This window comes from Sinocyclocheilus anshuiensis, unplaced genomic scaffold, assembly GCF_001515605.1.
Source record: "Sinocyclocheilus anshuiensis isolate Anshui unplaced genomic scaffold, SAMN03320099.WGS_v1.1 scaffold522, whole genome shotgun sequence".
Classification (NCBI taxonomy): domain Eukaryota; kingdom Metazoa; phylum Chordata; class Actinopteri; order Cypriniformes; family Cyprinidae; genus Sinocyclocheilus; species Sinocyclocheilus anshuiensis.
The window spans coordinates 1182496-1193284 of record NW_015544185.1 but is presented as its reverse complement, the minus strand read 5'-3'; the positions used below and the strand labels follow the sequence as shown (position 1 = coordinate 1193284).

The 10789-nt window shown below is 37.5% G+C and overlaps 1 protein-coding gene across 2 annotated transcripts in view; it reads right to left on the bottom strand.

The window, feature by feature from the left end:
• Positions 1–10789, bottom strand: part of LOC107696464 (RNA-binding protein 5-B-like) — a 15528-nt gene that overhangs the window by 3519 nt on the left and 1220 nt on the right. For both annotated transcript variants that reach the window (XM_016496807.1, XM_016496808.1), the window contains 20 exons: positions 9838–9875; positions 9533–9722; positions 9293–9448; positions 8383–8452; positions 7715–7788; positions 6881–6964; positions 5844–5904; positions 5289–5354; positions 4912–5072; positions 4632–4729; positions 4434–4521; positions 4275–4343; positions 4102–4171; positions 3851–3951; positions 2675–2795; positions 2492–2583; positions 2236–2400; positions 1580–1720; positions 1409–1477; positions 1152–1325 (listed from right to left, as the gene is read on the bottom strand). In XM_016496807.1, the coding sequence (XP_016352293.1) occupies positions 1152–1325; positions 1409–1477; positions 1580–1720; positions 2236–2400; positions 2492–2583; positions 2675–2795; positions 3851–3951; positions 4102–4171; positions 4275–4343; positions 4434–4521; positions 4632–4729; positions 4912–5072; positions 5289–5354; positions 5844–5904; positions 6881–6964; positions 7715–7788; positions 8383–8452; positions 9293–9448; positions 9533–9722; positions 9838–9854 (2067 nt within the window). In that variant the 5' untranslated portion in view covers positions 9855–9875. The remainder of the gene's footprint in view (positions 1–1151; positions 1326–1408; positions 1478–1579; positions 1721–2235; positions 2401–2491; positions 2584–2674; positions 2796–3850; positions 3952–4101; positions 4172–4274; positions 4344–4433; positions 4522–4631; positions 4730–4911; positions 5073–5288; positions 5355–5843; positions 5905–6880; positions 6965–7714; positions 7789–8382; positions 8453–9292; positions 9449–9532; positions 9723–9837; positions 9876–10789) is intronic.

Below are 10789 nucleotides of genomic sequence, written 5' to 3'. Positions count from 1 at the left end.
TGTCATTAAAGGGATAGTTCACCCAAAATTAAAATTCTGTCATTATTTACTCAGTCATGCTGTACCATACATGTATTAATTTTTATTTATTCTTGTGCTGAACACAAAAGATATTTTGAATAATGTGGGTAACCAAACAAGTTGCTGGTCCCCACTGACTTTAAAGGGGTCATATGATGCGATTTCAAGTTTTCCTTTGGTAAGGGGCGTAACATTTCCGTCACACGCTTGAGGTATTCGGCCAATCACAACGCACTGGATAGCTGGCAAATCACAGCACACCTCACTTTTCAGACCGATGAGCTTTGTAAAAATCGACGCGTTTCAGAAAGTGGGGCATAGAGGAGAAACAATAATGTACAGTATGTGGAAAATGAGTTTTTTGAACCTTAAACTGCATAAACATTTCATTACACCAAATACACAAAATAATATTCTTTTTTAGCAACGTCATATGACCCCTTTAATAGTAGGGGGGAAAAAAAGAAAGTCACTGGGGACCAGCAACCGTTTAGTTTCTCACATTCTTCAAAATAACTTATGTTCAACAGAAGAAAGAAACTCATTCAGGTTTAAAACAACTTCAGAGTGAGTAAATGATGACACAATTTTCATTTTTGGGTGAACTATTCCTTTAATGTTAATAAAATAAAACAAAGAAAAATAACTCACTGCTCTTGACTGAAGAACTTTAATACAGTTGCTAAAATTCAGCAGTAATAAAATTACTTGAAATTTTCAACAACTTTTCACTTCATATCTTTTTGCACCAAATAGTATCGATAAGCAGTATCGGTATCAATAAAATGTAAACGATATCCATCCCTACCGAAGACAGGATTAATGATGCTGAAAATTCAGCTTTGCATCACAGGAATAAATTGCATATTAAAGCATATTCAAACAGAAAACAATTATTTTAAATTGTAATATTTCACAATATTACAGTTTGTTCTGTATTTCTGATCACCTAAATGCAGCCTTGGCGAACAGAAGAGACTTCTTTCAAAGGATTTTAAAAATCTTAACTACTTCAACCTTTTTATTGGTTAAAAAAAAAAAATCATAAAAGTAAAGTTAAAGTGGATTTTTACAATTTTAAATGTGATGGCAATGATTATTATCCAACTGAAACGGCCTCGGCTATTTACCTTGTGCAGGTCTGAGAGCTGCTGATGGCGGATCAGAGCTTCTTTATTGGGGAACTGCCGTCGGCACAGCAGACATGCTATCTTTTTCCAGTCGGTCAACTTGTCCTCCCTTTCATCACCCTCCATGACCTCCTCAGGCTCACTGTCGCCGCTGTACGCCGCCACCAGCCCCACCTGCAGCACAGCACAGGGGTTTAAATTAATAAGCTAACACGACTTGATAACATGTTTGTAATGGTGCACAGTGAATTTGGGACCTTTGATGAGGAGCACTCTTCTTCTGTGACTTTGGATGCCTCTGTTACAAGCCTCTCCAGTGCTCCTGTCTGCACATATGCAAATAAAACAAAAACCATGTATTATGACAAAACCATCATCACCATCATCATTAGAGATCAGCAATCATCAGATGTCTCCAGCAATAATACCTTCTTCTCAAAGAGCGTGAAACCAGCATCTGCTGCCGCCGCCTCCTTCCTCTCCTCCTGACTGATGGGCTGGAAGCTGCTTCTGAAGTTTTCTTTTTGTTTGTTCAGACTCTTGGCCCAGCGCTCCATGTCCTTTGCAATCTGATGCACAGAAATATTTTTAGCACAAGTGGAGGATTGAAATAGCTAGATTTTTTACATTTTCTGAACATGCGAGTGCTGGTTGCATGTGCAAAACTCGCCAGCATGTTGCTAGGGTGTCGTAAATGGTTGCTAGGGTGTTCTGAGACTATACAAGCATCTGATCCTTAGATCTGGAACGAATTAATTCTAGAATGATTATGGGTGATATTGTTTGGGGAGTGAGAAAAAAAACAGGAAAAATTACTTTCTTGGTCTAGACTTATTAAATTTGGGTGTTCACACATGGGTATAATATTTACAAGAACCAACTCAAACTTTCAGAAAACGAAGAAGAGCTGCTGTGCTGTAGCTTCAAATTTTTGGCATGTCTAGAACAATCCTTATAAGTACAGCACGACGTAGCTGGGCGCCGCGGACAGACGCCGCCGGTGTGCCTACACTCATAGAAAATAATGTATTTGAATTTTAAAGATGTGGTGCGGCGCGACGTAATAACGTTGAATTGTTATTACCTGCTGAGCCGTTTTGCTCTTAGGTTTCTCTTTCTTCTCTTTCTGAGTAGTGGACATGGAGGCAGCGTCGCTTTGAGCAGCGTTGTTGGCATCCACCGCGGGCACATAGGCCTGCTTCTCCCCGTCCCAGTACAGATACTGCTGAGTCTGGGAGTTGTAGTAATACTACAGACAGAAACAACAATACTTAGAACCCTCTACATGCACTCCGCTGAAATATAGTATTGTCTTGTTGAAAACCGCATGGCATACGTACATGTGTGTTTGGGTCATAGTACAGGCCAGTGCTGGGGTCGTAATAATACCCGGAAGACTCATCGTACTGATAGGATGAAGTGTCTGGGACAGCTTGTGGAAGTGAGGAAATGGCGAAAGAATCAGAAACCTGTATCATAATGTCTTCTGATTGGATGATGTGGATTTAGTGATCTGTTCTTACCGGCTTGGTTTTCCTGAGAGGTGCTGGCTGCTGCGGCCGATGTCGCGACTGCAGAGGTTGCTGGGCCGGAAACAGTGGCAGCGGCTGTGCCGGGCTGGGCTTTGCCTTCAATCTGCAATGTCTGACAATAAGATGGGTTATAATGAGATTACAACAATAATTGCACTAGGACAGCGGTTCTCAAACTTTTTGTCAAGGACATTATTTGAAGACCCACAAAGATATTTCTAGCACTTCAGCTGTAGTGACAAAGCTACTTGTTTTCTATGTCTTTTTGTTTACAGAAACAATACATTAAAATAATTATAAGCAAATACATTTAATAAGTTGCAGAAGTTTCAATAATGGAATGGGATTTTTTTTTTCTAAAAATTTCTTCGAATCAGCAGTCGAAATAATTTAGGAAAAATCTGATTTTGGAACAGAGCTACATTTTCAGGGAGCAATGTTAAAATTAAAACAACACCAATATCTATGGTAACATCCTAAACTGTAAAATGACCATAGAAACTACAATTTAAACAGTTTGTGTTCAAATAATAAAAGTTTTTGACAAAAACAATGATGCATGTTATATATTGGTCTGAACAAAAACAGCAAATAAAAAAAACGTATCGCATTTGCACAAATCAAATAAATGGCCTATTTCAATGTCAGAATGGCAAATTTCACTGAAGTTCGCAGGTAAGCTTTGAGTGGTTCATGATGACTGGATTTTTTTTTATTTTTTTTAACATTCACAAATATCAGTTTTTGAGGTTCATATAACTAAAAACACTTATATTCATTAAAAAAAAAAGAAGATTTTTTTTTATTTCTATGACTTATTCAAGGTCTGGAAAACACACCCTAAAATACCCTCACATATATACAGGTTGTCCAAGACCATGAGAATCCTGGTGCTTAAATAAAATTGCCAGTTGTTGACAAAACAAATGAAAAAAATAATAATAATACAAATGAAAAACACTTACATCTAGATTTTTAGCAGTTTAAATTTATTCTAAAGCTCATTGTTTTATTTGTAACATTTCAGTCATTTTACAGCCCTTGGAAATTTGCTGAAACCCACAAGTGCGTCCTGGCCCACTCAATGAGAACCACTGCACTAGAATCTAATGCAATTTATCTAGTTAAAAAAAAACTAATAAATGAGTCATAGCATAAAGTAGTCACCTGAGCAGCTGGCTGGCCCATGATATGAGGCTGATAGACCTGCGCACTCTGAGAGATCACCACTCCTGTAGCAGCAGGAAGAACCTTCACACCTGGAGCCGCTGCAAATTAAAACATACCACAGCTATTCAGCTTGTAAACAGCAAGCACAACTAGTCCTTTTACTTTCATAAAAGAACATATTGTGACCTGGCAAAATCCTATTTTGATGCTCCTACTAGAATAAGTAGACAATGTCAGGCAAACGTTACCTCCAAGTATGCCGTTAGCCTGGGAATGGTCCACAGCTCCAGCTTGCTGCTGATAGTATGCCTGGTACTCCTAAACAACAAATCATCTTAGCTCAGCTCAATATCACAACAATTCATATAAATGCAATTCTAAACTATTTTGATATGCGTTTCAGATGGTGCAGTCAGCTGACCTGTGAACAGGGTACATATCCCTCTTGCAGGTAGCTGTATTCTGATGTCGGTTCCACACTCTGCTGAGGCTGTAAAGTAAAATATAGTCAATTAAACCGGTCATGCACGCATAATTCCATTTTAACATTGAGCCATGGTTACAATAAAGTTGTTCATACCTGACTGGAGGACCACTGAGCAGCTGCAATGGCTGTACTGGCAACCGAAAAGGCACTAACACGGTTCCCATCTGGCAATAACAGGTCCCTGAGAAAAAAAGGTATTTCAGTAAACTGAATTATTAATCAAGCTACAGCAAATGGAAAAATTCTTCTGAGCAAATCAACCGCATGAGGATATGAGCGAGAGATGCGTACTTTCGAGCACTCTTGGCGTAGTCGACACCAATAGTCTTCCCATCCAGCTTGAGAGGTGGCTGTAAGCCCTGAAGGATGGTTAGGAGCTGTGACGCTTCCTGCAAAAGCACAAACATCATCAGAATGTGCTAAAAAAAGATACAAAAGAGGATGCAGGTATAATCTTATTGATTGTTAATCGTTTGATACTGGTTTCACTTAAGAGATCAACCTCTCTATTTGCTTAAGATGAATCTCTGAAGAAGATTTATATAGACCGAGGAAGGGAGAAAACAGTTACCAAAGGAGAGGCAAGTTGGATGAAGGCAAACCCTCTGTTCTGTCCCGTCTGTTTATCCTTAATGAGGCGGATGTTGCCGGGCGAGAGGTTGGCGTAGGGGGCGAGTGCCATCAGAATGGCTTCAACATTGGAGTGAGGGGCGATGTTCCTCAGGATGATGGCTGTAAAGACATGCAAACATATCAGTGTGAATGCAAAACAAGCACTGCACAACACACTTGAGGACATACCAGTATCAGCCAACATTAAAATTTAGATTATCAGCATCAGCCTACATTGGACAATTTTGGAACCCAATGATAGGGAAACTGAAATTTTAGATAATATTTATTGGTGCATCCCTAATTCAGAGGTGATATTTGTGGAAAAGAGCTTACTATCGCCATAATAATCTCCACTGGGTTGGGTGTCTGTGGCTCCTGTTGTGCTGCTGGACTCAGAATCTGAAAATAAGCACAAAGAATAAAAGCACACTGAGTTTCTTTATAAACACTGAAGCCTAATACAAACCACATCACTGAAAGAGCCCCATACAAAGGCTTTGGGAAGGCCATAATAGATGATTCCTACAATCCCAGCGTGACTCTGTCATCAGTCAAAATGAGTGTTTTGTTTTTAAATCATTAGCATTAAGTAGGCAGACACTGTAAACTGATAATATGAGGGCTGACTGTGCTGTATTACAACTTTTGATGCTTGATTTGACTAGCAAACATATAAAACATTTAAGTGGAGCCATAATATCAGTTACCAGCTATAAAAAAAGTAAATGCCAGCTATCATGAGTGATAAAAACAATTAATCACTATTTTATATTAGTTTGGAGTACTGTACATAACACCCCACATACATTGCTCCAAGGACATGACGGTGTTTGACTGGACCATCCAGATGGGTGCAGACAGCGGTTTCCTGCTCAGGGAGCTACTTACCCGCTTTAGCTGCGCCACACCTGAAGCACTTCAGCCTCCTCCGGAAATTGTACAGGCCACACTGCAAGCAACCGGTCATAGTGTTTTAATTGACACTTCTGCTATGGGGCACCAGGTAACAAGCACACTAGAGTGGCTTGAACACTTACCGTGATGGACGTCCACCAAGTGGACCAAAAAACTGAGATGCTACACTTAACTAGCTAACTTTTCCAAAACAAAGCTTGGATAGAGATGCTCTGACATTATTTTTAAGATCTTAGAGGAGTCATTTATTTTCTACAGTATTCACCATTTAATTTAATGCTCTATCAGCATCAAAGGCTATGTTCACAGGAACAATATGCAATATAACTGAACTTCATACAACAATAACAAGTATAACCTATATTACCATTACTATTAAAAAGTTTGGGGTTGATGACATTTTTTTTAATGTTTTTGAAACAAGTCTCTTTTGCTAAACAAGGTTGCATTTATTTGATTAAAAAAAACAGTAAAAATTATATTCCTACTAATGAAACTACAGTAAAAATGATACTAAATGTTATTACAACTTAAAACAACTATTTTCTATTTGAATATATTTAAGCTGTAATTTATTCCTTTAATGCAAAGCTGAATTTTCAGCAGTCATTACTCCAGTCTTGAGTGTCATATGATCAGAAATCATTTTCTTATTAATTCTTATGATTATCAATGTTGAAAACAGTTGTGCTGCTGTGATACTATTTTTTAGGATTCTTTGATGAACAAAGTTAATTTATTTTAGATTATTTGAAATAGAAGTCTTTTGTAACATTATAAATGTTTTTACTGTCACTTTTGATCAATTAAATGCAACCTAGATGAATAAAAGTATATATTTTTTTTCCAAAAACAAAAAAAAAAACCTTGCCCCCAAACCTTTCAGTTTTCCCTGGTGAAAGTTTAAAAAAATCTAATATTGAAATTTCTGAATAAAACCGGAACAATATTCAACATGAAACTGATATTGTAACTGCAGTTCAACATCTCGAGAAGTCCATGAAACTTACGGAGTTGCAGAGCCAGTCCTCAAACTTGTGACGGTTGTTGCTGTAGTGCATGGCAACAGTCTTGCCTTGAATAGACAGCAGTTTCTGGAAAGGAAGAAAGAGTTTGGTTATTTCCTCTCTTATGAAGGTTTAATCTCAGCCCAAGAACAACCACATTAGCCACGAGGGTTTAGGGTGAGGATCGCCCGGGAGGGTTTAACGTGTAAGATGGTGTGTGTTTGGGACCCGAGTGTCCGGATGGGGCCGGAACAGAGTGTAAAAAAAAAAAAAAAGCCACTCCTTTCTTAAAAGGGATGGGGGGACTTTCAAGACGAGGCATTGGCTTACCACATTTACTTTCTCTGTGCAAAACAACTAATTACTATTAAAAACGGTTGATATATTTTAATAGTGATGTCCATATGGGATGTTAAATATAGCACCAACACTTCTACTTCTAGCCTTGAACAACTAAAATAAACCTAAAATAAAGATTTTTTCAGAGGATGATGACAGTATTGACAAAAAATTGTGGCTTAAAACCCATTTGAGTCATTCAAGTCTCACCTGAAGTGTATTATGTACTTCCCTCTTAAAAATCAGTGATTATTTTCCCATGCTAACAAACAGAGTTCTGGTAAAGTTAATAACATGAAGCCAGAGTATCCATCAAATGGCTCTTCTATATTTTGGTCACACCTTGCCTTCAAAAACAGCGGCTCTGGTCCATTTTTGTCCATATAGTCTGCTGGGGCAGCAACTTTGTTTTTGTTTTTTTCCCTTCCATTTATATTTTTCTATTTAATTTGCATTATTCCCCAGGGCAAAAGCTAGACTTGGTGATTAGGAAGCAACCTGATTGGTCTCCATCCATCGGGTAGCATCTTGCAAGTGATAAAACTCCACGAAGGCGAAACCTCGGCTTATACCTAGAGAGGCATTCAGATATACAGACGGGAGGCGTTAGTTTATATGGTTCAGTGGTACAACATTCAAACTCTGTCACAAACTGCTTCGTGACCCCCTTGACCCAGAGAGGCCAAAGAGATGTAAGGGGGTTGCCTGGAAACTTTTACCATAGCAACAGCAGCTTATAATATTCTAGCCGTTGGTCTAACACTGATAAATGTAGGTTGAATCAATAACTAAAGCAAAGCAAACAGTCATAAACATAGCAGAGTCTTAACAAGCAAATAATCTTTATGAGACAGATACTGCCATCAGATTGACTTTTGGATGACCTTTAATAAAGAAGCTACATGACTGCATCTACGTTCATGTAACTTCAATTGGCATAAATAAAACTGCCAATTCTGATCCACACAAATGTCAGACAAAACTTACCTCCAAACATGTATCTAATGTGCACCCATTTTTTTTTTTTTCTTAACTCAGTATTCTGAAAGGGTAAAACTGGTCAGATAACATGTTGCTATGGCAAAAGGCGTTTAAGCAGAAGCAGGTTGGCCCAGTGGACACAGGTTTGTTTGGGAGAGGAAGGATCCGTGGTACATCAGTCTCACCTGTTCTCTTTTTCATCAGCCTCACGTCCATTGGCTTTGGCCCCTCCAGCTGCTCAATGGCTGCTCGAATCTGTGGATTACAAAGCAAAGTCAGATAAAGTTTGTTTGCTGAAACCAAGCCCACTTCTATTTTGACTTTCATAGTGAAATCCAGTATAAAATATCACAGTTATAACTAAAAACCTTAAGATGCATTTTTAATAACTCTAAAACGAATTATTTTAATCTTGACAAACACTGGTTAGAATTTATTCTCTCTCACAAAAAGCTTTATTTTTAATATACCTATTAAAATAATTTAATATCAATTATATTCACTGAAGAAATTTCCATAAGATTTTATTATTTCAGGTCTGGAATATTTATAACAATCATTTATTACTACTACTACTACTACTACTACTACTACTATTATTATTATTATTATTATTATTATTTATACTCAAAGCAGAAATTTCCATGATAAAATTTATTGATTCCATGCTTTTAATATTTACTCAATTAATTCTTTATTCATATTATTATTCTTTTAATTCTAGGCCTGGAAATTTTAGTTTTAAATGATTTGCTATTATTATTATTCTTTATTATCAAATTTATTACTCAAATCAGAAATTTCCATCATAAGATTTTTTGATTCCATGCCCGGAATATTTAGTAAATTCATTATTAAATTCTACGCACAGCTATTTATTCCCTCTTTTTTTTTTTTTTTTTAATAATATATATATATATACATATATGTGTTTTTTTTATTTTTATTTCCATGATTCTATTTATTTATTTCAGGCCAGGAAAAAAAATAAAATCACAATTTTAAAATGTCTTGATATTTCCAGGTTTTCCAGTGCTGTGGAGACCTTTTTTTTTTGACAAAAACAAAAAATAAAAACAACAACAAAAAACTTACATCTGTCTCTGATGTGTTCATAGGCAGACCCCGGAGCATGATGGTCTTGCTCTCCTTCTCATCAGCTGGGTCTCCTCTGTAATCATGCTCAGAGTAATCACCATCTGAGTGGTGTCCGTCATCAGACCCGTCACTGCAGCGCCGCTTCCTTCCTCGCTGTTACACAGGTGAGATTTGAAGTGAGCATCATGCTCCTGTCAAAACATCCAATAAACAAATACATATATAGGTAGTCCTCACCTCAGGACTGTCCCTGCTCCAGTATCGATCAGCTCTGTCACTCCGTTCACCATCGTAGCGTTCACTACGGCGATCATCACTCCAGCGATGCGACTCATAACCGCGGTCATCACGGTCTCGCCGGTCCCTGCGGTCATCATCACGAGACTGTTCAGAGCCGTACCTGCCACTGCGCTCTGTACGGCTAACCCTAGTTACAACAATATTTAATAAAACATTGTTAGAACGAAAAATATTTAAATTTTTTAGGTTTCAGCAAATGTAACAAAATAAATAAAACCTCAAATAAATTATAAAACACTCACCGTTTATCTGCACCCATCTTCGTTTCTCAATACAAGGCCTGTTAAAAATGTGTATTAGTCAATATATACCATATATAGAATATATCAATAATTAAAGGGGTCATATGATGCGATTTCAATTTTTTCTTTCTTTTTGGAGTGTTACAAGCTCTTGGTGCATAAAGAAGATCTGTAAAGTTGCAAAGAATAAAGTCTCTAGGCATGCACCGAATGTTCGGCAACCGAAATGATTCGGTCGAAAATAGCAAAAAAAAGCTCTTTCTGTGTTCGGCCGAATAAGAGAAAAGACCGAATAAATTGTACCGAACAATGATATGACGTGATCAAATAGCAACCAGCGCAGAGTGAGAGTTGCACACTCTTTATTATGCAGCACACACGTCAGCAGTGTGGAAGCATTTAAACTGTCGGAGAAAGACGCAAAAATCATTACAAGCACCGACAGCGAGAGACTGTTTAGTACTGCATCGCATGTCTTCAATGAGAAGAGGAAGGGGTGATTGTTGCTGGTTACTGTATGATGATTGAAATCGCGAAATGGCCTTAAACAATTAGTAAATAAACTGCAGAACGTTATGTTATCTAATACACGCGCGCATTGCATGTATTCTGACAGCGCTGCATGAACTCACAGCAGATCTGCTTGTTAACCAGGGTTCAAAGTCCAAAGCGCGAGGAAAATCTGCGCTGATACAGTTGTCAGTTGCTCAGTCATTTTTATGAATTTTTACAAGGCACGTGACAAAGCGATACGTACGACGTATTCGTAATGAAACTTATTTATAAATCTGTTGTTGTCAATAAAAAGGAAGCATTGAAGTCTTCCTGCGCGTTTCCGCCAAAATAAAAGTTGAGAAAAAGCAAGAACTCTTATCAACATTCATAAATGTTAGTATTGTAATTTTACTGTTGTTCTGTAAAATAAAATAAAAAGTAAGACAATAATAATAAT